This window comes from Nicotiana attenuata, chromosome 7 (assembly GCF_001879085.1).
Source record: "Nicotiana attenuata strain UT chromosome 7, NIATTr2, whole genome shotgun sequence".
Classification (NCBI taxonomy): domain Eukaryota; kingdom Viridiplantae; phylum Streptophyta; class Magnoliopsida; order Solanales; family Solanaceae; genus Nicotiana; species Nicotiana attenuata.
In genome coordinates, this window is record NC_031995.1 from 97,597,932 (window position 1) to 97,623,119 (window position 25,188).

At 38.5% G+C, this 25,188-nt stretch overlaps 1 protein-coding gene across 1 annotated transcript; it reads left to right on the forward strand.

Annotated features, from left to right (window-relative positions):
• On the forward strand, positions 927-25,188 carry LOC109230295 (rRNA biogenesis protein RRP5). Its single transcript, XM_019395809.1, has 28 exons — positions 927-1,040; positions 2,967-3,103; positions 4,019-4,153; positions 4,845-4,990; positions 5,117-5,182; positions 5,797-5,903; positions 6,218-6,298; positions 6,411-6,485; positions 6,582-6,683; positions 7,774-7,942; positions 8,023-8,168; positions 8,628-8,711; positions 8,799-8,899; positions 10,214-10,367; positions 10,466-10,540; positions 11,724-11,874; positions 12,712-13,339; positions 14,328-14,385; positions 15,950-16,095; positions 16,172-16,355; positions 16,715-16,813; positions 17,203-17,588; positions 17,692-17,868; positions 23,494-23,590; positions 23,703-23,858; positions 23,945-24,175; positions 24,284-24,367; positions 24,496-25,188. Exons 1-28 carry the CDS (start codon positions 927-929, stop codon positions 24,601-24,603), a joined length of 4,197 nt encoding a protein of 1,398 aa, XP_019251354.1. The 3' UTR covers positions 24,604-25,188.

The window sequence follows — 25,188 nt, forward strand, 5'->3', positions numbered from 1 at the left end:
GGCCTATATTAGGGTGATTAAAGACATGTACGAGGGAGCGAAGATCTGTGTGAGGACAGTGCGAGGGGTCTCGGACCATTTTCCAGTCATGATGGGGTTGCATCAGGGGTCGGTACTCAGCCCTTTTTTATTTGCCCTGGCGATGGACGTACTAACTCGCCACATCCAAAAGGGAGGTGCTGTGGTGCATGTTATTTGCAGACGACATTGTTTTGATTGACGAGACGCGAGACAGTGTTAACACGAGGTTAGAGGTGTGGAGACAGACCCTCGAGTCTAAAGGTTTCAAGTTGAGCAGAACCAAGACATAATACTTGGAGTGTAAGTTTAGTGGTGATACTCAGGGAGTGGAAGGGGAGGTGAGGTTGGAATCACAAGTCATCCCTGAGTCTAAAGGTTTCAAGTTGAGCAGAACCAAGACATAATACTTGGAGTGTAAGTTTAGTGGTGATACTCAGGGAGTGGAAGGGGAGGTGAGGTTGGAATCACAAGTCATCCCTGGGAGGGGAGTTTTAAGTACCTTGGGTCTATTATATAGGGGATGGGAGATTGATGAAGATGTCACACATCGTATTGGGGGGGGGTGGATGAAATGGAGACTCGCTTCCGGTGTTTTGTGTGACAAGAAGGTACCACCGAAACTTAAGGGTAAGTTCTACAAANGGTATTCGTGCTTATAGATATTAGTCTTGGACTACACATATATATTTGTAGTTATTCTCCATTTCCGCCTTTTTTCATTGAAGCCCACACTTTATTTGCGCTTTGGGCTTAAAGCCCCACCAGACCTTAGAGTTCTTTTGCGCTTTTTGCCTTTGATAACATTGCGGTGGTCAGACGGCTATGTTGTATGGAGCTGAGTGTTGACCAGTCAAGAGCTCTCACGTCCAGAAGATGAAGGTAGAGAGATGAGGATGTTGAGATGGATGTGCGGGCACACCAGATTAGATAGGATTCAGAATGAAGTTATTCTGGACAAGGTGGGTGTGGCCACTATTGAGGACAGGATGCGGGAAGCACAACTTAGATGGTTTGGACATGTGAGGAGGAGAAGCACAGGCGCTCCAATAAGGAAATGTGAGAGGTTGACATTGTAGGGCCTTAGGAGAGGTAGAAGTAGGCCGAAGAAGAGTTGGGGTGAAGTGATTAGGCATGACATGGCGCAGCTACAGCTGACCGAGGACATGATCTGTGATAGGAAGGTGTGGAGGTCGAAGATTAGGATAGTAGGTTAAGTAGTCTAGATTATTCATACCGGTAGGTGTTAGTACGTGCTCTTGTATTTGGTTGGTAGTAGGCTTATTTGAATACCTTTTTTTTTACACTATCTTGTTGTGTATGCTGCTTTTACATAGTTTTTCAGTGTTGTCCCGTCTTGTTTCTTGTTATTATTGTGGTACCTATGCTTGCCTGAGCGGAGGGTCTATTGGAAACAGCCTCTCTACCTTCACGAAGGTAGGGGTAAGGTCTGCGTACACACTACCCTCCCAGACCCCACTATGTGGGATTATATTGGGTATGTTGTTGCTGTTGTTGTTACTACTTGTTTCCATTGCTTCTTTTCATCTTCTCTTTATCTTCTTTTTAGCCGATGGTCTATCGGAAACAACCTCTCTGCCCTCCCAAGGTAGGGGTAAGGCCTTTGTACGCACTACCCTGTCCCGATCTCACTTGTGGGAATCCACTGGGTTTGTTGTAGTAGTAGTGGTAGCTCACTCATGCATCTGTCTAGCTATCACTAATTCTCCCGTCGCTAACGAGGAGTAGATCACTAATTCTCCTGTCGCTAACGAGGAGTAGAAGAAAACTGAAACATATATGTTGGGTAAGAAAAACATATGTTTTCCAAATTGACTTATTAAGTTTATTTTATAAAGCAATCAAAGTCTGTTCCCTTAATTTTGTCTTGCATACTGCATAATGTTTCAGTAATTTGTTTTTTCTTTTTTCCATCTCAGATTCTTTACATTGCACTTTTTCATCTGGATGTCTAAGATGGTTGCATTTTGCATCTTAATTTCTTCTCTCAAATTGCAATTAAATTACAGTTAACTTTGTCAGAAATACTATAAAAGTTGAAAGAGAAAAATAAAACTGCTTGAGAATGTAGAGTTTCAAGTAATTTTTTTTGCATTAATATGGATGTTTTTCCTTCCAAAGTTTGTTGTAATGTGACCATTGCTTTAATTGTTTCTTATACCAAGAAACTAACAACTAATGTTCACCGGACATTAGTATTTGTTTTGATGACTATCATGTTTTATAATCTCATTGTTCTTCTGGATTTTTTATATGGTTTTAGCTTTTTGAAAGATGACATCAGTGAATATGGGCATTGGGTGTTTGGGTGAGATATGTTGAAGTGGGTTAGTGGTGGATCCCGTCCATTATTAGGCTGAACTAGTGTTGGCTTGTAAAATATTCATTAGGTTGCAGTTAGACCAAAAAAAGCATTACGTTGTGTTGAACCATTCTGTGAAGCTCATTTTGAGTCTGCACGTAATACGTATCTGTGAAAACCCATACATTTGCCTCCTGCACTGCAAAATCCATTTAAGTGTTTATCTGTTCTATCACTTGCTTCTTATCCATTATATTGTTGCAACCTTGTTCTCCCTCCGGTCCAAAATAAGTGATTTTTTGGCCTTCTTTTTGTGGTCCAAAATAAGTGATTTTTTCATATTTCAAGAATGAATTAATTATTTTTTCCTACATTGCCCTTGGAGTAAATAGTGTTGGAGTATGTGTTAGGAGTGTTTATGTGAAGAGATAGTAAAGGTTAACATGCTCAATTTCATTACTAATTAATGTTAAAAGGTAGATTTCTTAATCTGTGTGAAAACATCTAAAAAATCACTTATTTTGGACCGGAGGGAGTAATAAATTGGCATTTAAGAAAATTAACTATTTCTCACTCTCTCGTCATTTGGACGTTGTTAACAATTTGTTCCTGGTGTCTTTTGTAGGTTAAATCAAAACTTGAAATTCTTGGCTCTTATGCTGATGCTACTGAAGGACTACTAACACACGGATGGATAACGAAGATTGAAAACCACGGTTGCTTTGTCCGCTTTTACAATGGAGTACAAGGATTTGCCCCTAGGTTATTACTCCCTTGCAATTCACCCTCCGAACTAAATGCCAATACTTTTCTGTATATCTGTATTTTGTTATTTTATAATGTGTGTTAACACATTAATTTTAGGCTTTTCTTTTTACTTCTGATCTGGTTATGTTTCTGTGAGCGATAGTACTTTTATTTCATTCTGTTCCTTCATCCATTAATCGTTTTTTTACATCTCTGGGAGGATTAAACGTGTATTACCTATATTTTCCAGACTTCTTCTTTCTCTTCTGAGTTATGAGTTTGCTTTACCAATTCTATGGATGTGGACTGATATAATGGCAAATAGAATATATTGGTCTAGATTAGCTTTAAGGATCTCTTTTCAGAATTGAACTCCGTTATTATCTGTATGAGAATACATAATTGCTTTGTAATGGAAAGTTGAATATACTGGTGTGGATTAGCTTATAAGGATCTTTTTTCAGAATCTAATCTTTTATTATTTGTATGAGATTACTGAATTGCTATTATCCCGATAAAACATTTAGAGTATCAGGAAGAGTGCAATAGCAGTTTCCTGAATTGTTGCAAATTGCCTTTGCATGCTGCTCGTGTCTTCATAATTTCTTTTAAAATGTGTGCTCTTAGAACATCTTTTGCGGATGTTAACTTTTTATTTTAAGGAAAATTTTATTCTTCTTCTTCTTTGCGTTCTGACAGTATGAAATAAGACTTAATGTAAATTAAAATGAATTGGATGACCAAAAAATGCTTTTAGATCAGGGTAAAGGCTACATGCGATCTGAGATTTGTCAGTATATTTGGCTCTGTATGTTATATACACAAAGATTTAAAACAAAGTCAAGGTCATGGTACTCTCTTTATCCTATATATGTCAACTTATGTTCTGCAGCGTCTTATTGGAACTGACGCTTCCATTTATTTATCCAGATCTGAACTTGGACTAGATCCGTGCTGTGAGATAAGTTCCATGTATCACGTAGAACAAGTGGTGAAATGTAGAGTTACCAGTTCTAATCCGGCTTCACGACGTATTAACCTCAGTTTGACAACAACACCCTCAAGGTTTGTTTCTTTTTTGTCTTCGTTAGAAGTTGCTTTAATAATGTAAAAGGAATTCGTTTTAACATGAAAAGTATTCATTTCTAACATGCTCTTGAAACTATTTTTTTATAAAACCGTAACTCCAGTCTGAATATTTATTCTTATTCCTCTAATGAGCTTCCGTTAGAAGAACATGTTATGTAGGAATCGTTTTTCTTTTCTCTCGATTATCACTCTCAAGCGGTTGAAGAAACAGCTGAATATTTTTCATAATGAGGGGATTAACTTTTCATATGCTTAAATATATGGAGTCTTGTATTCCAGTAATGATATCGTGCCTGAAAAGTGTTCCTTCAAATGTTGCAAGGATGTCAGCAATCTTTTTAATGAACGGGCTTTATGTGACAGTATGTTGCTATTGCTATTGGTACCATATGTAAATTTTGTGGATCATCAATACATGGATATATTAAAATTAATATTTTTGCAGCTGTTTTGCTTTCTTCATGGTGGTTTGTCAGAGAGTTGGTGTCTCTTGAATCATTGACATCTTTAGACTGAAAACTTTATGCGAGATTTTCTTCACGAAGCCACTTTATTGCCATATTGATCAAATATGCATGTCTCCTTGCCCTGCACTCAGTTGCATTTGCTGGATTGCAGTTTTTGATTAAATAAATGATTCCTCCATTTATTTGAATGTCAATGCTAGGGTATCTAGCAATGAACTGGTCAAACCAGGAAAGGTTGTTTCCGGAGTGGTTGAGCGAGTAACTGCCGATGCAGTTGTCGTAGATGTTACTGCTCAGGGTCATTTTAAGGGCACAATCTCTCCTCAACACTTGGCTGATCACACTGGTGAATGTTATTCAATTGAATCTTTTTTTTCCCGCAATTGCTTTTACAGTTTGCCCTATTTTATTTCCTTGTGCACTATATGTATCAATTAGGCATTTAATATTCTTGTTTTTGCCACTTTGCAAGGCCATGCTGAGTTGATGAAGTCTGCCTTGAGGCCTGGGTATGAGTTTGATCAGCTTTTGGTTCTTGGTACTATTTCTATCCTACATCCAGCTGTATTCAGTGATCTCTACAGTTAATTTCTGCTCATTTCCAACTATTTTTTTCATAGCTCACTGCTCACTTGTCCAGTAATTTTGTCTTTTATTTGTTGGATAGACATATAGCTAACAGTTTTTCTGACAAGAGGCCAAAGTGGTAGTATGCCTGAATAATAATAGCAAAAAGATGGTGTCTTGTTAATCTAGATAAGGCATGTCATTGAGAAATTAATGAAATTCATTATGTTAAGGAAAACTTATCAATGGTGCAGTATGAAACCGAAAAAACAAAAGAGGGTACCAGAGACTTCTTGGTTTTCTAGTTGCATGCTACAAAGTCAAGTGTTGAATACTAATTTAACCAAGACTGCTGTAGATGTTGGAGATACCCATTATAATACCTTATATTAATGCTGCAGTCGACTTTGTATCCTCTGGACTTGTTATTTATTCTTGTTCTTATGTGATTCTTCTGTAGTTTAACCAACTGCGGCTGATAGACTAACCTGTTTTTCTATGTTCTTTTAGTTTTTCGGGCTGCATAAGAAAGTATTTAAACACGTGCACTGACTAGATATTTGTCTGGATCTTTGATGTTTGTAGATGTTGAGGGCAGCAATTTAATACTCTCTGCAAAACATTCTCTTGCGACATCAGCTCAGCAGCTTCCGCTGGATGTTAGTCAAGTCCATCTTAACTCTGTGCTGCATGTAAGAAACTTACTTCCTAGTTTCTGAGTTTCTTTCATCCCTCCCTTCTAGGTGAGTTAGGTAACTGTTTATAATCCAAATGGCAAGGAGCTGAGGCATATTTTTTTCTTTGTTTTATTCCTTCTCTTATGGGGTGGGCGTGGTTCTTGCAAACTGTGATTGTTCATGACTGAAGAGATCACAACAAATAAGGTTAAAAGGATATTTTTTGATCCCCAAAGCACTAGTAGTTGAAGTTAGTTTATTAACTATGATGTTATTACTTTCTGATAATTCCACTTCTTGATAACCACAGCATGTATCTTTTTATCCAGGGGTATATTTGTAATATAATTGAAAGTGGAGTCTTCATTCGCTACCTTGGTCGTTTGACTGGTTTTTCTCCAAGGAACAGGGTATATACTTCTTGCAGTAAATCTACTGGCTTCATAATTGTCTATTTTATTTGGATGAAGTGCATTATATGATCAATAAAAATCGCTGATTCATCATCGTTTTTTCGTGAAGGCTACTGATGACAGAAGATCTAGTCTTTCTGAAGTTTACCAGATTGGACAGTCTGTCCGCTCTAACGTAGTTGATGTAGGTCAACCGTTTGGTAAAATGAAGCTTTGGTATGTTATGCTTTTGGCATTCCCATTTATATTTAGGTTCTTCCCTTCTCTCTCTCTCATTCAGGTTAGCAGTGAAACAAATCGAATTACAGTTTCTTTGAAGCAGTCGTCCTGCTCTTCAACAGATGCATCCTTTATTCAAGAATACTTCCTTGCGGAGGAGAAGGTAATTACTGACAATGAATTCCATATTGCAAACAACTCTTCTGATCACGACTTCCCTGTTTGCTTGTCAGACACACCGGTTATTCTGTCTCTTTGCATATTTAATCACTCGGTAGGAAAATGAACTATCAGAACAATTGTCAAAAGAAGAAAAGTAAAAAAGGAACTATCTCAACGAAGAAACATTTTGGAAATCTGTAGAAAAATCTTCTTCAGTATAGGTCTATGTACATGGAAATGCTCCTTTACTGTATGGGCCTTGTGCAGGCAGACTTTCTGTCCTTAGGGAGGGTCTGTCCTTAGGGAGGGACTTTCTATCTGGTAATGCACTTGAAACTGCCTTAGTTAACTGTAAATCCTTTTATTTTTGGGTTAAATGGGATTCACTTTAAATCTTATTCCTTTAAACTTAGTCGAGACTTTTCCCGTTTGATTTTGATTTATCTTCTCTTACTTCTTATTCTTGGTTGTGTCCAAGGAAAGAAAAATATCACGTGTTCTTATGATTTGGCTGTTTTGACTTGAAACTTCTGGAAGTGCCATAAATCTTCTGCTTTGTAGCTTTTGACTCGAATGATCAAGTCTGTTATGGTCTTAGCTCATCTGTTTTCTCATTAATTAACCTTTACAACTTTCAAGAGCATGAATTCCTGCCTTGGGTCTAGAACAGGTGGGGCTGGTATGTGTATTATCTCCTGCTTACAGAGGAGAATGTGCTAACCTGAGTCAAGATACCCAAAAAAACAAGTCCTGTGTGCTAAGGTCATGCATTGGAGTCTCTAGTCTCATCATTGTTCCATGTCAGTAGGAATGTTTCTATTTCTTGGGTATCACAAAGACACTTCTACTCGTAATAATAAGTAATCTATGCCAATTTACAAGTTTCAAGTATTCTAATTCGTTGAGCAATTCATGCTTAAAGAATCAGGTGGTGTTTCTTTTGCTAGTACAAATATGACATACCAACTATGGGATCTCTGTGCTCAATCAGACCTTGTTTTATTAAAGGGGATGTAGGGACACTCTTTTCTTTTAGAATCAGAATCTATATCATTTTGATTGGATCTTTATTCATCTTTCGCTGCTATCAGATTGCAAAGCTGCAGTCGGTGGACTCTGGAAGTTCTGATTTAAGATGGGTGGAAGAATTTAATCTTGGCAGCACTGTGAAGGGAAAAGTTCATGAAATAAAGGAATTTGGTGTTGTAGTAAGCTTTCAGAAATATGATGATGTTTTTGGTTTTATCTCCCACTATCAGTGTAAGTCCCTTGGATACATTGAATAACCAGTTATTATTTGTTGCCTTGAGAAAATACTAAGTAAATGAGATTCTTTGCAGTAGGTGGAATCTCTGTGGAGACTGGCTCAAGTATTCAGACCGCGGTACTTGATGTTTCCAAGATAGAACGCCTAGTGGATCTGTCTTTGAAGCCAGCTTTTGTGAATAAATCAAAGAAAGAGACCACCAATAATCAAGCCCCGAAGGTCATTCTTGAAATATCTATTTCATTGTTGTGCTGTAATGTTCATTCTCTCAGTTTTTGCCTCATTAAGTATATTTAAAAGAAAAATAATAGCTTCTTGCTTTCATACTAATTTTTCTGATAACGGAGAAATCCCAAGGGCTAGTGGCGGATGGTTTGGAACTCAGTTTATAATGGGCCTGCCCCCTACCCTTTTCTACTTAAATACCAGGCTTTTCTCCGCAGCACTGTTTGAACCGCGACGTGTGGTTAACCCACACATCACAAGTTGCGCTCTTACCAGTTTCCACTAGTCCAAAGCCTTCGGGGGCTGCTCTCATACTATTTCTTCGAAGAAAAACTATTAATTTTGTGTATGCAATCTTGTATTTTGTTTTCTTCTTTTATCTTGTATATATATTGGTTGCACTACATTTCTTTTTCTCTTTCATGTATCTGATTACTTTCCCTTCATAAACAGAAACGCAAGAGGGAAGCACTTGGGGAATTGGAAGTAAATCAAACTGTAAATGCAGTTGTGGAGATTGTTAAAGAAAATTACTTGGCAAGTCTTTTCAGTTTTTTGTTGTAATTATTTTGGCTAGCTTCTATCCATACTGTTTAGGCATGCTTAACCATTTCTGTTAACCAGGTGGTTTCACTACCATCATATAATAACACTCTTGGATATGCATCACGGGCTGATTACAACACTCAAAATCTACCCCCTAAATCATTTGCCAATGGAGAGAGGTAACAATCCGGATAATTTCTATTGTATTTTTTTAATTGTGTTTTCATTTTCAGTTCCTTTATGATGTCTAGCTGCAGCTAAAACAGATTGTCATTTCATTTATTGGTTTTTACCGTTTAGTGGTTTTGCTGATGTTTGCAATTTATTGTACTCGAGTTGACAATGAAAATGTTTACGAATTCTAAAGGAAAAGCAAATGAGATGTGCATTACATCATGGTCTAAATGCTATGACTTGACGTCGTCCAAGAAATGTGAGCTATGACCTGCAGTATCACTAGACTCGGGAAGGAAGTAAAGAGAGAAAATCAGGAAGTTCAGAGAGTAAAACTTGCTTCGACGTGGTTGTAATTTATGCTTTGTGAATAGCAAATGGGTGAATAAGGTAGTATGATCAAAAGAAAAAAAGTATGTTGAAGAATCTTGTAGTATGGTTCAAAGGAGATGTGCCAACTTGATAAAGACAAGGGAATTTAGATATAGGAGTTACCATCTTGGAGTGCGGCCCTTCCCTGAATCCTGCGTGAATGCGAGATGCTTTGTGCACCGGGCTGCCCTTTCTTCTTAGTAAGATGTGTGCGCATATACCAGTCAGAAGATATGGCTAGCTGATATTTGAATGGATGAATATATAAGAGAAGGCTACCATGGAATCTGAATCACTTATGATATAGGAATGTCAGGAGCGTACACCTCTTTCTATGTACTCCCTCCGTTCCCATTTATGTGAACCTGTTTCACTGGGCACGGAGTTTCAGAAAAAATGAAGACTTTTGAAATTTGTGGTCCTAAACAAGTCAAAAGGGGGCCCAGAGTATTTGTGTGGTTATAAAAGCTTCTCATTAAGAGTAGAATTATAAGTTTAAGCTAAATTGTTTTCAAATTTAGAAAGGTGTCATTCTTTTTGGAACGGACCAAAAAGGAAATAGGTTCACATAAACTGGAACGGAGGGAGTAGTATTTTAATATAAGTGGATGTCGACTTTTAAGTCAAGGCTCAAGAATTATTAGTTTAATCACGGGACATAATAAAATTAGAATGACTTGTGTGGAAACTAGTTGAGTGGAAGGGGGAAAAAATTCTCTACAGCTACAAGTTGTTGCTAAGAATTTCCTTTCCATAAGGCTGTGGAAGAATGTACTGTTCTTGCTTCATTAATGTACTCATGTCTCCGGCTTCATGCTATTGTGCTTTGTATTCTATGGATAGCTAAAGTAATTCATATTCATTAAATGCATGCTATTGTGGTTTCTAGTTAGTAATATTTTTATTTATTTTTTCCTAGATTGTGATTCATTTTCCTTTTAATGTAGTGTCATTGCCACTGTTATGGCCATTCCCTCTCCTTCAACTAGTGGAAGATTGCTGCTGCTGCTTAAATCTATTAGTGAAGCTATTGAAACGTCGAGTTCCAAGAGGGCTAAAAAGAAATCTAGTTATAATGCTGGATCACTGGTTCAGGCGGAGGTATGGATATCCTCTTTGGTAGTAGTTACTCTTACTGCATGCAAGATTGAGATCATAAATTACCTGGGATTATATCTTGTCCTTTCGATTAACTGCAGATTACTGAAATAAGGCCACTTGAATTGAGACTGAAATTTGGGTCCGGTTTCCATGGGAGGGTGCACATAACGGAGGTGAGCCACTACTTGATGACTTGTTCTCATCTGATCACATAAGGGGTCTTTTGGTTGCTGGTTAGAGAGAAGTTATTCATGTATTAAAACTAGCATAACTTTATATATTGTTTGGTTACAAAATGGGAAAAAATAATCTCCACATAGAATCTAGCATAAATTATACAATGTTTGGCTATGTTGCTCCGACTCTCCGAAAATGTTGCGGGATACGTGTCGGATCCTCCAAAAGTAGTGTATTTTTGGAGGATCCGACACGGGTGCGGCAACATTTTGGAGAGTCCGCGCAACATAGATGTTTGGTTGGTTTTTCTCTTTTCCACATTAAACAGAGCATTGCTAATACAATGTTTGGTTTATGTTTTTCTTTCCCCGTAACTAATACATGTATAAATTATGAGGAAATCTATGTATTATTTTATGCAGGGTAGAAGATGGAATAACTAATACATGTGTTAGTAATACTTGGATTAAAACACAAAATTACAAGAATACACTCTATTCAAACTTGTATTTTTTTTTTAAAAAAAACGTATTTATAATGTGCTAACAATGTTAATAGCAGTTGTAAAGTATAATTGTTTAGAAAATCTGTTTCAATGGTGTAAGGAGAGGACAGTAGAAGACTTCTCAGATGTTTTAGACTTTTTAGATTCATTGAGATGAGTGTACTTAATTTCTATATGGTGATTTCTGTATTGTTGTAAAGTTGTTTTTTCAGTACCATCTTGGTACTTGCCTTAATAATATTTGCTTACCTTATCAAAAGAAAATATGCTAACAATGTTAATAGAATAAACTAGACAAATAATTAATGATACTGACAGTACATTTCTATATTACTAATCCTTACATAACTAATTTCCGTATAACTAATCCCCGCATAACTCATTCGTGTGTAACTAAACTCTGATAACTAGCCCATGCATAACTAATACCTGTATAATTAATCTCTGCATATTTCGTGTTCGAACCAAAGACCCCTAAGGGTACTATGAGTTCCCCTCTCCGCCCTTAAGATCCTTCCTTTCCCAATAGAAAAAGAAAGAAAATACACCTAATAATAGAGATCTTCCCCTTCTCGAAAGAAAAGGAAAAAATAAAAGAATAGGAGGAAAAGAAAAAAGTATAATTTGATTTTCCGTGTTCCTAAACTTGTGGTTTTTAATTTCTTGATGAATAGGCATCAGATGACAATCATGCTGAAGCTCCATTCAGTAACTTCAGATTTGGGCAGACTCTTACTGCAAGGATTATTTCAAAGTTCAATATGTCAGAAAGTATTAAGAGAGGCTATCAGTGGGAGCTATCCATTAAACCATCCACACTTGCAGGTGAAATGATAACATGGCCACATATGGCATGAGATCTTTTTTGTTTTACTGACTATTACGTCATATGAATTTCTTCCACTTGAGCTTGTCTTCTACCTCATCCACTTTGGACATATTTGCATTCTTGTTAGATCAAATCTAAGATTGTCAAAGTTTACCTTTGACTGTTAAACTCCAGATGGTACTTTATCAAAAAAAATATACTGAAATCTGTATTATGCGACATATTACTAGAAGGTGTGTTACCTTATTTTTGTTACTTTGCAAGCTCCACAAGCCCAATATGTGTCTTTGTAGTAGGACCTATATTTTACCCAATCCTTGTATCTTTGCATGCTTATTCTTATGTTACTGACTCCAAAAACTCTCGTGATTCTATCCTTCGCTATATACAGGATATGTGGGGCCATTCTTTGACTGGGCTATTGTTCCCCATCTTATATATTTGTGGTTGGCACATATATGCATGATGATGAGAGCTCTTAAATTTTATTCAATACATCACATTCATTGTTTGCATGAGTTTATGGCTACATGTTGACTTGCTAAGCTTTTAAAATCTTGGCTCTCTTTTGTTACCTTTCTCAAACAAAAACAAAAAAAGTTGGCTTTCTTTTATGATTCCACTGGGAATGGTCAGAGTAGATGCAGAAAAGCTTATTTTTATACCGTTCAAAGAAATACAAACTAAAATAATTCTTATGAACCAGGGGTTGTTCTAAGATGGTCAGATTGACATTCTTTAATAGACATGATTGATTTCATGTTCAAGTGAGGCAAGTCTACTTCTTTTTAAAAGTACTCCTTTTGACTATGGTTGTTCTACTTGCATGTCAGGATCTGGTGAAGTTGAACCCGTTGAGGAATTCAATTATTCAACCGGCCAACACGTTACTGGCTTTGTGTACAAAGTTGACAAAGAATGGGCTTGGCTAACGATATCTCGAGATGTTAAGGCCCAGCTGCACGTCTTAGATAGCTCAAGTGAGCCTAGTGAGCTAGATGAATTTCAGAAAAGGTTCTCTATCGGCAGGTCTTTTTCCGCTTATGTTTTAAGTGCTAATAAGGAGAAGAAGTTGGTGCGCTTGATTTCACGACCGCTGTTAGTTGACGTGGAAAGATCTGCCCGTCAAAAAGATGGCCCCCCTGATCATTCAAGTGAAAGTATGGCATTTCATATTCGTGAAGGCAGTGTTTTGGGTGGCAGGATTTCCAAAATCCTTCCAGGTGTTGGTGGGTTGCTTGTTCAGATTGATCCTCACCTATATGGTAAGGTTCATTTCACTGAACTGACAGATCCAGGGGTTGCTGATCCGCTGTCTGGATATCATGAAGGACAATTTGTAAAGTGCAAAGTTCTGGAGACTACTCATTCAGGCAAGGGCACTGTTCATATTGACCTCTCGCTGCAGTCTATTTCACACAGAACCCAGGATCAGAAGCTTGCTGTAAACAATGACACTGTGTAAGTTCCAAATTCCTTACTTGAATTGTATTAAGGACTATTCTTAAGGCTATGTTCTCATTGTTTTGCATTATTTCTTCAAGGTCAACAACATGAGCTTCGTGATACTAAATGCATTTATAATCTTCATAGGTATTAGGTTTATTATCATGCTGCAAATTTAAAACATGCTACAAAATTTCTATTAAAGGAATACGTTGGTACTTCTAACCGATAAAAAATTGATGTGGCCTAAGCCTTTTAGGTGGTTTCTTGAGAGCACTCTTCAATGAACTCTAAATCTGATGTGTGCTATGTACTTGATCCCAGTGATGACTTCTGTTATCCAAAGTGCACTGAATCTTTTTATGTGTTCTCCTGTTTACAGACCTGAGGTAGTCAATATTAGATGATTAGCGGGACAATAGAGTTCTCTTTAATGAATTCTAAGGCCAATGTGTGTGCTATGCACTTGCTCCCAGTGACTTATTTTATCTGATGAAGTGCATTGGACCTTCTTATTTTTCACGATCCTCCTCGCTGCAGACCTAAGGGAGTAAATTTTAGATGAGTAAGCTGACTTGTCCGGTTATGATGGTCTCTTAATATAGTAGGTAAATAGGTTACGAAACTGATAAAGCTGTATTACTTTGGAATCTCACTCTATACGAAGTAGTACTAGAGGAGGGGACGGGTTATTTCCCTGGTTTGGCTTAGGAAATAAAAGACAAGGGCAACTGAAGTGGAGCCTCCACATTAATTAGCTTTTCCAGTCCCTCTAGAATCAAAAGAAACAATTTAGATGTCTTTCCAACTGCACCAAACAATTGGATGAGAAGTTTATTACTTATTCAAAAAGTAGTCAGAGACCCGTATTTCCCCCTCTGCTTGCTTTCCTCCTTGAGCTTATCTAACAACTATTTCAATGTTGATATATAGGGGGTTGACACCCATATCATTTCTGTACTCTTTTTTATTTTTGATTGATTTCTTTTCCCTTTCTTTGCAGGAATTTTCCTGGATTGGTGGAGAAGATAGAGGATCTTCGTCCAAATATGGCGGTGCAGGTACAACATGATTTATATGTATTTTTTTTCCATTGCAAACTGTATTAATATGCAGTCAGTGCTCTTTCTGTAGTTTTTTCTTGACCTTTTCAAACCTATATTATTCGCCTCTGCTTGCATCTTTGTTTTCATTCCCCCTCCATGCAAAAGATAATGTGCAACATTGATGATGACACTCTGATAGATGTCTCTAAGTTAATTTTGATGACAATCTGGTATTGAATCTTATGTAACTCGTGTCAAGATTGGAAATCAGAAGATTGGGGTAACATACCTTGTCTTTCCATGAGGTCCAAGGGATGTATTCTTCTGGTGGGTGGAGAAATCATATGCTTCTCTTCCTCCCTTGGACCAAATGAAGTGATCTTCCTAATATCTCATCGACATCACTACTAGGTAATCGCTTGCTCCTTCCTGAACATAATCAGCCCTACCAAATTCTCTTCAAGTAGCCCAAAATCCCACAAGGAGGATAATTTCCTTTGCTATTCATCCAACATCTGCTTTTCTCGAAGTTTCAGCTTTCTATAAAATCCTTCACTGTAAGTGGCATAAACCAACCGATACCCTACATATTAAACATCAGATTTCACATTTAGGGACAAACTTGCATCATAGCAAAAAGAAGTTAACATTTAACAGCTAATGCCCTCCCCCTAAAATACAAAACAAAACCATTTAGTTATTTTTTAAACGTCAAGTCTCTCCTCAATGAACTGGCCTCAAACCAAGGGTTTCTGAAATAATGTCTTCCCAATTTCAACTTACGTGTTCTGGATCACCCAAAATTCATTACATATTTCCATTGAGCTGTCCCTTATGAACTGTTTAGCCCCTCGTAAACCCAGTCCCTTTTTCATCCCCATACTTGTCTGAAGTTAACCTTCTCCTTTCTGCTGTCACTTACAATGCCAATGCAGAATTTCTCAACTGCCACTTTGCTTATTGATTAATCTCTTCTGCTTAGTGTGGCTGGCGTCTTAATAGAGATATGTTGTATATGTGGAAAGATTAGAGTGTATGTCGATGCTAATGACACTCCCTTCAGATATGTTTTCTTTTCCTGCCCACTAATATCAAAATCATGAAGTAACTGATTCCCTTGTATCGCATATATGACCTTTCTTGTTTCTTTTTCCATTCTACTTTTCTGCTGAAAGGTTTATGCATCCTTCATATGAAACGTCCTTCACACGGTCTCAAGTCTGAACTTTTTGTGCGACTGCTTGCAGATGCCTCTTGTATTCTATATGTATAATAAATGGATATGTGCTGAGGTCGTAACAAACTCATTCTTGTATATGCACAGGAAAAAGTTAGTTGTCTATTCATTGTTTTCCATTAAAATCGTTCAACATATAGGATAGGAACTGGTTTCTCAGTTATAAAAGAAAAAAAATATAACACATAGGATATGACCTGATTGTACTGATGAACTCATTACTAAAATCATTTTGGCATTTCAGTATGTTACTGTCATCTGCAATGATGATGGGTTTCCTTATTCTGCGAGTTAATTATTGTGGAGGTTCCTCTCTTCTTTTCCCATTTTTTTTACTTTTAGGCATATGTGAAAAATGTTACACCGAAAGGATGTTTCGTAATGCTTTCACGCAAAGTTGATGCAAAAGTTCTTCTCTCAAACTTGTCTGATGGCTACGTTGAAAACCCGGAGAAAGAATTCCCTGTTGGGAAACTTGTCGTTGGCAAGTAAGTTTTGTCAGTACGGATAAACTATTTATGTCTCAATCCTCATGTTGTCGTATACTAAGTTCCTTTATTGTAGGGTGGTGTCGGTGGAACCATTGTCTAAGCGAGTTGAAGTCACTCTAAGGACATCAAGTGCAGGCGGTGCTTCCAAGTCTGATAAAGATGCTCTAAGTAATTTGACTGTTGGGGATGTCATATCTGGCAGAGTTAAGCGAGTTGAACCGTATGGCTTGTTTATCATAGTTGATCAGACAAACATGGTATGTAACTGGTCACTTCCAGCAGTTATGACTTGCCTTTGGATAGTAAGTTATGACTCAAGTTACCACATTATTACTTTTGCACATGCTTTAAACTCACAGGAAATTGAGTCTATATCTTTTTACGTATTGTAATTTCATCAGCTGTAAAGCAATTTCTTGACTCTTTACTGATAAGTGTATCTTTTTTCTTGTCTTGTATTTTCATCAGCTATAAACAAGTTCTCTGTTCTTTAAGAAAGTTCTGATGTTCATCGTGGATATGTTTTTCTCATCAGTTTACAATAGTGATGAGCTATGGTTCTTAGCAGAAAGCTCGTGTTTTACTTGTGTGCTGATGTTTCAGCTTCATTTTCTAGGTTGGATTGTGCCATGTTTCAGAGATTTCTGACGATCATGTCAACAATATTGACTCTAGATACAAAGCTGGAGATAGAGTGAGGGCAAAGATTTTGAAGGTAAATGCTTGTTCTGTATGACAATGCAGTTCCACGGAGTAGACAAATACTTTGGACTAGGTTGAAACTTTATCAAAACTAAAAGGAAAAGGGAGAGTAATGGAAAAGTATTTTACTTATATGCCTTGTTTCTTTTTCTTCTCTGTTTCCTTTTCTTGGTTTTTGGTTTCCTGGTTCGGACAATAATAAGATGTTACCCCACGTTATATAAGCGAATTCACTTAATTTGTGCATCTCAAGTTCTTTGATCACCATACCATCTGAAGCACTTCAAGTGCTAATATAGCTTCCAGAATAACATGAGTGATGACTTAGGCTGTAGCTTGTGTGTTATTTCTTCCATCTGGGTCTGTTTCACTCAAACTCATTGTTTTGCAACCTTTCGTTAGGTGGATAAGGAAAGACATAGAATATCACTTGGGATGAAGAATTCATATTTTAATGATGCTACAAGTGGTGAAACAAATACAAGGCACAGTTCTGGTTATGCAGTGGAAGGAAATGCTCTTTCCAGAGGTATCGAGTCAACTCCTTCACCTGAGAGGAGCTCCCAAGAACGGGAGAATCTTGACGGTGAATCTGTAGATGGGACGGACCTGTTCCTTGCTGAAGTTGAATCTCGGGCATCAGTACCACCATTGGAGGTCCCACTTGATGATATAGAAAATTTGGATGTGGGCGATGTAGTTAATCAAGACTCAGGTGATGCTAGCAATTTAGATACTTCAGATGAAAAGAACAAGAAACTTGCAGCAAAGAAAGCTAAAAGATTGAGGTACTGTTTGATCATCAATCTTCTCTTCAGGTTTACAAATTCATAGAAAGCAAAGTTGTCTGTATCTTTATTGTCTTCATGTGATACAATCTTTTTAATGCAGGGAGCAAGAAATTAGAGCTGCTGAGGAAAGATTACTAGAAAAAGATATTCCCAGAGATGAAGATGAGTTTGAGAAATTAGTTAGAAGTTCCCCAAATAGCAGCTTTGTCTGGATAAAATACATGGCATTTGTGCTGTCTTTGGCTGATGTTGAGAAGGCACGCTCAATTGCTGAACGGTAAATCTTTCAAGTTATATCTTCTTCATCTAGAACAAACAGTGAATTTCCTTTCTGCCAAAAGAAGAGTTACTAAACAAGCCTCTGGTCATATTGGTATTTAAGCTCTTGGTTAGCTATTATTTCTTGTCACTCTTCTAAACTATGTCTACTTCTTGTGCTCCAATGTGATAGTACAGTCAATATGTTGACGGGGTTATAAGATTATAATGTCCTGTATACCTTGTCAAATTGCAAGCATGACAAGATTATTGAAGGATAAGTATATGGATTTCTGGATTCTTAAGATCACATTTTGGGGAAAACGATCTTGGGCAGGTTGTACCATCAGATTTAATGGACTCAGAAGAGATTTGTGAATGTTAGAATAGTCATGTAAATAGGAGTAAATAAATAACCCTAATCCAATATATGTTAGGAGTAGGACATGTTATGTGTGTATATATATAGGGCTCATTGTAACATATGTATATACATCAATAATATATTTTCTCCCGTGCTTTCTCACATGGTATCAGAGCTTTAGTGAGAAACATATCGCTGTGCATCATTCCAGCGACTTCCGGGAAGAAAGAACTCAGTCACCGTGCAATTTTCCGGTGACCTAAGTGACTTATTGCGTCAAAGTCACTAATTAACAGTGTTGTGCAAAATCCAACACCACCACAAGGTTCCCAAGAGAGATCCGACCAAACCCCAGAAAAAAATCACCGGAAAATAGCCCTCCACGCGCCGTCACGCGCCTGTCGGAACTCTGCCGCCGGCGGCGCGTCTGTCCCACGCGCCGGCGCGTGAGGCCTCTTCCGGCCATTTTTCGGCTTCGCTTCTTCAGGACAGTTGGATCGCCCTGCAATTCCGAGCCTGTCCATATTTTTATTTTTTAATTCCGACCACTTTGAGTTTTTCCGGCGACTACACTGATTTTTCCGGCAGCTACAGTACTTTTCCGGCAAACACAGTGTTTTCTTCATCTGTCTCAGAGAATTTTCAGTTGATTCTTTTTTGTTATTTAGTGATAATCCAACCATGTCTTTGGGAGTCGATGCTTTCGGGTCTAGAAACCCGAGTTCTGGCAGTTCCGGTGTTATGATTACCTCAGAACCTTTAATGGGAGGTTCAAACTACTTAGATTGGGCTTCATCTGTCGAGTTGTGGTGTAAAGGTCAAGGAGTTCAAGATCATTTAACAAAAAAGGCTAGCGAAGGTGATGAAAAGGCCAAAACACAATGGGAGAAGGTCGATGCTCAGTTATGTAGTATCCTGTGGCGATCTATTGATTCCAAGTTGATGCCCTTGTTCCGTCCATTCCAGACATGTTATTTAGTTTGGGAAAAGGCTCGTAATCTATACACTAATGACATATCTCGTTTCTATGATGTAATATCGCGAATGACAAGCTTGAAGAAACAGGAATTAGATATGTCTACTTACTTGGGACAAGTTCAGGCAGTCATGGAAGAATTTGAGACGTTGATGCCAGTTTCTGCTAGTATTGAAAAACAACAAGAGCAACGACAGAAGATGTTTCTAGTTCTTACACTCGCTGGACTCCCTAATGACCTTGATTCAGTACGTGACCAGATTTTGGCTAGTCCAACCGTCCCCACAGTTGATGAATTATTCTCTCGATTACTTCGCCTTGCTGCAGCACCTAGTCACCCAGTGAGCTCATCACAGACACTTGACTCATCTGTCCTCGTATCCCAATCAGTGGACAATCGGGCATCTCATACTATGGAGAATAGACGAGGAGGAGGTCGTTTTGGAAGATCTAGACCCAAGTGCTCCTATTGTCATAAACTTGGACACACTCGTGATGTATGCTATTCTTTACATGGCCGCCCAACCAAAAATGCTTATGTTGCTCAGACTGAGACTACAGGTAACCAGGGATTTTCTTTATCTGAAGGGGAGTATAATGAGTTCCTTCAGTATCGAGCAAGTAAGCAGACATCTCCACAAGTAGCTTCTGTTGCTCAGACTAATACTTCTGTTGCTGGTAATTCTTTTGCTTGTGTTTCCCAGTCTAGTCCTCCTGGACAATGGGTTGTGGACTCAGCCGCTTCTGATCATATCTCTGGTAATAAATCACTTTTGTCAAATATTGCGTATTCACAGTCTCTTCCCACTGTTACTTTAGCCAATGGGTCTCAAACCAAAGCAAAAGGAGTTGGACAAGCGAATCCCCTACCCTCTGTCACTCTAGATTCCGTTCTCTATGTCCCTGGCTGTCCTTTTAATCTTGCATCTGTTAGTCGTTTGACTCGTGCCCTCCATTGTGGTATATATTTTATTGATGATTCTTTTATTATGCAGGACCGCAGTACAGGGCAGACGATTGGAACAGGACTTGAATCAGAAGGGCTTTACTACCTTAACTCCCTAAAATCCTCCAAGGCATGTCTAGTTACAGATCCTCCGGACCTAATTCACAGACGTTTAGGACATCCAAGCTTATCCAAGCTTCAGAAGATGGTGCCTGGTTTGTCTAGTTTATCCACATTAGAGTGTGAGTCATGTCAGCTCGGGAAACATACCCGAGCCTCCTATCCTCGTAGTATTGAGAGTCACGCAGAGTCTATTTTTTCTTTAGTTCACTCTGATATATGGGGTCCTAGTAGAGTCAGTTCAACCTTGGGATTTCGTTATTTTGTTAGTTTTATTGATGATCATTCAAGATGTACTTGGATTTTCTTAATGAAAGATCGTTCTGAGTTGTTTTCTATATTCCAGAATTTTTGTGCTGAAATTAAAAATCAATTTGGTGTTTCCATTCGCACTTTTCGCAGTGATAATGCCTTAGAATATTTATCCTCTCAATTTCAGCAGTTTATGACTTCTCAAGGAATTATTCATCAGACCTCTTGTCCTTATACCCCTCAGCAAAATGGGGTTGCAGAGAGAAAGAATAGGCACATCATTGAGACTGCTCGCACACTTCTCATTGAATCTCATGTTCCGCTGCGTTTTTGGGGCGATGCAGTTCTCACAGCTTGTTATTTAGTTAATCGGATGCCTTCCTCTCCCATCCAGAATCAGATACCGTATGCAGTATTGTTTCCCCAATCACCCGTATACTCTGTTCCCCCTCGTGTTTTTGGGAGCACTTGTTTCGTTCATAACCTAGCCCCTGGGAAAGATAAGTTAGCTCCTCGTGCTCTCAAGTGTGTCTTCCTTGGTTATTCTCGTGTTCAGAAGGGATATCGTTGTTACTCACTTGATCTTCGTAGGTACTTTATGTCCTCTGACGTCACATTTTTTGAGTCTAAACCTTTCTTTACCTCTTCTGACCTTTCTGACCCCCTTGATATATCTGAGGTCTTACCTATACCGACCTTTAAGGAGTCTACTATAGCTCCTCCTTCACCTTCCGCCACAGAAGTCTTACCCGAGTCTCCTATAGCTCCTCCTTCACCTTCCGCTATAGAAGTCTTATCCATTCCAACCGTTGAGGAGTCTAGTGTGGCTCCTCCTAGACTCCCTGCCACAGGAACACCACTTTTGACATATCATCGTCGTCCGCGCCCAGCATCAGGTCCAGCTGATTCACGTCCTGCACCTGACCCTGCTAATACTGCGGACTTGTCTCCTCTTAATCAACCGATTGCACTTCGGAAAGGTATACGGGCCACCCTTAATCCTAATCCCCATTATGTCGGTTTGAGTTATCATCGTTTGTCATCACCCTATTATGCTTTTCTATCTTCTTTGTCCTCTGTTTCCATCCCTAAGTCTACAGGTGAAGCATTGTCTCATCCAGGATGGCGACAGGCTATGATTGACGAGATGTCTGCTTTACATACGAGTGGTACTTGGGAGCTCGTCCCTCTTCCTTCAGGTAAATCTACTGTTGGTTGTCGTTGGGTGTATGCAGTCAAGGTTGGTCCGGATGGTAAGGTTGATCGTCTTAAGGCTCGTCTTGTTGCCAAAGGATATACTCAGATATTTGGGCTCGATTACAGTGATACCTTCTCTCCTGTGGCTAAGATAGCATCAGTCCGCCTTTTTCTATCCATGGCTGCTGTTCGCCATTGGCCCCTCTATCAGCTGGACATTAAGAATGCTTTTTTACACGGTGACCTTGAGGATGAAGTTTATATGGAGCAACCACCTGGGTTTGTTGCTCAGGGGGAGTCTCGTGGCCTTGTATGTCGCTTGCGTCGGTCACTTTATGGTCTAAAGCAGTCTCCTCGAGCCTGGTTTGGTAAGTTCAGCACAGTTATTCGAGAATTTGGCATGATTCAGAGTGAAGCTGATCACTCTGTATTCTATCGGCATTCTGCCTCGAGTCTCTGTATTTATCTGGTGGTCTATGTTGACGACATTGTTATTACCGGCAATGACCAGGATGGTATTACTAAATTGAAGCAACATCTCTTGCAACACTTTCAGACTAAGGATCTGGGCAAACTAAAGTATTTTCTGGGTATTGAGGTCGCTCAGTCTAGCTCAGGTGTTGTGATCTCACAACGAAAGTATGCCTTAGATATTCTTGAAGAGACAGGAATGACAGGTTGTAGACCGGTTGACACTCCGATGGATCCGAATTCTAAACTTATGCCAGGACAGGGGGAACCTCTTAGCGATCCTGCAAGATATAGACGGTTGGTTGGTAAATTAAATTACCTTACAGTGACAAGACCTGACATTTCCTTTTCTGTGAGTGTTGTGAGTCAGTTTATGGATTCTCCGTGTGATAGTCATTGGGATGCAGTTGTTCGCATTCTTCGGTATATAAAATCAGCTCCAGGCAAAGGTTTATTGTTTGAGGGTCGAGGCCATGAGCAGATCGTTGGATACTCAGATGCTGATTGGGCAGGATCACCTTCTGATAGACGTTCTACGTCTGGATATTGTGTCTTGGTAGGAGGAAATTTGGTGTCCTGGAAGAGCAAGAAACAGAATGTGGTTGCTCGGTCTAGTGCAGAAGCAGAATATCGAGCAATGGCTATGGCGACATGTGAGCTAATTTGGATCAAACAGTTGCTCAAGGAGTTGAAATTTGGTGAGATTAGTCAGATGGGACTTGTGTGTGATAATCAAGCTGCTCTTCATATTGCGTCAAATCCAGTGTTCCATGAGAGAACTAAACACATTGAGATTGACTGTCACTTTGTTAGAGAAAAGATACTCTCGGGAGATATTGCTACAAAGTTTGTGAAGTCGAATGATCAGCTTGCAGATATTTTCACCAAGTCCCTCACTGGTCCTCGTATTAACTACATATGTAACAAGCTTGGTACATATGATTTATATGCACCAGCTTGAGGGGGAGTGTTAGAATAGTCATGTAAATAGGAGTAAATAAATAACCCTAATCCAATATATGTTAGGAGTAGGACATGTTATGTGTGTATATATATAGGGCTCACAGTGAATATATATATATATATGGCTTTTAAGTATGATGTTTCTGCTCCAAAAGGGGGAGTCTTTGAATGAAACAATTTAAGAGAACCACATGAGGTGCAAAATCAAATGCACTGCTCATACTTGGCCACTGAAGTGAAGTTGCCATGATATTTATTCTTTTTTATGCATTAGTGTTCTTAGGTACTGTGAGTTGTAAAATGTATTGGAAAATTATCTATAACCTGTTAATTGTGTCTTGATTCTTTTCTCAAGGGCTTTGAGGACAATAAACGTTCGAGAAGAGTCAGAGAAGCTGAATGTTTGGGTTGCCTACTTTAATTTAGAAAATGAGTATGGAAATCCCCCACAGGTATGATAAAACAAAGATATTGATCCATTTTTTATGCTTGTTATATTTCACTTTGCAATGAGATTTCCTCCTATATTTTCCTCTGAATCCCTTATTCTTGATTTCGATCCAGGAAGCTGTTGCAAAAGTGTTCCAAAGAGCATTGCAGTATTGTGATCCCAAAAAGGTGCATCTGGCCTTGCTAGGAATGTATGAGAGGACCGAGCAACACACACTCTCAGATGAACTGCTTAACAAGATGGTTAAGAAGTTCAAGCATTCATGCAAGGTACTGACAACTAAAAGTGGCTTTGGAAATATTTTGGTTGATCCTATTTAACTATTGCCAACTCTTTTTGTTCTCTTTGCATTTAGGTTTGGCTCAGGCGGGTTCAATGGCTATTGAAACAAAGCCAAGATGGAGTCCAGTCAGTGGTGAATCGTGCTTTACTAAGTCTTCCTCCGCACAAGCATATTAAGTTTATTTCACAGACAGCTATTCTAGAGTTCAAGTGTGGGGTTCCTGACAGGGGTCGCTCCTTGTTTGAGAAAATGCTTCGCGAGTATCCCAAGAGAACTGACTTGTGGAGTGTTTATCTTGATCAAGTACCGTCTTAAACTGAACTTTGATACAAATACGTAGACATATATGTATATATAAAGAAAATCTTTCTTTTTTTACTGTACATGACTCAAATTAAATCAAATGAACAGGAGATTCGACTAGGAGATGCGGATGTGATCCGTGCTTTATTTGAAAGGGCAATTACTCTTAGCCTTCCACCCAAAAAGATGAAGGTGATTATATATTTTTAAAAACCCTGGAATATTCTTTGTGATGTTTCTTGCGATTTGTTTTTTCTTAATTGTTTTAAGATGGTAGCGATTCTATGGTTTTCTAATGGCTTTTGATGTCTGGAGTGCAGTTCCTTTTTAAGAAGTATCTTGAGTATGAGAAGACGCTTGGTGATGTCGATCGTATGGAGGCTGTGAAAAGAAAAGCAATGGAATATGTTGAGAGCACTCTTGCTTAATTAAACCAGCAGTCATGTAGATCTGAATATCAAGTATATGAGTCGTCGATCAGTGCCGGAGAAGAGATGTTCATGGCATGGCCTTGAATTCTGTCCATTGGTTGAAATTCAGAGATTTCCTTGAGGTTGAAATTGTCTGATTCTCATGCATTTTCGACATACAAGCGCGACAAACAGTGGTTAGGTACTGCTGGAAGTAACGTTCCCATCAGTATAACCAACTTCTCTTGTAGGACCCACAATTCATCGATTGAAATACAGCAGTTAGGAGATTGACATGCAACATGCTAGACAGCAGAGAAGCATGTGTTCGTGCTGATTTTCAAAATGTCACACTAATTTTGCAACTTATATAGGAAAATTTTGGAACACTGAGGAATTGTGGTGTAAAGAGAATCTTAGTTTTATGCAAGAGGAATATGCAATTGTGTAGGTGCTTGTATAATTATCAATATGATTCATGATAAAATTACTCATTGTATGGCATATTAACGTTAAAATATTTTGTGGGCAATGCCAGTAAACAACTGTTGATTCATTGCCATTTCCAGTTTATAAAAGCTAAAAGCACGACAGTATCTTTCA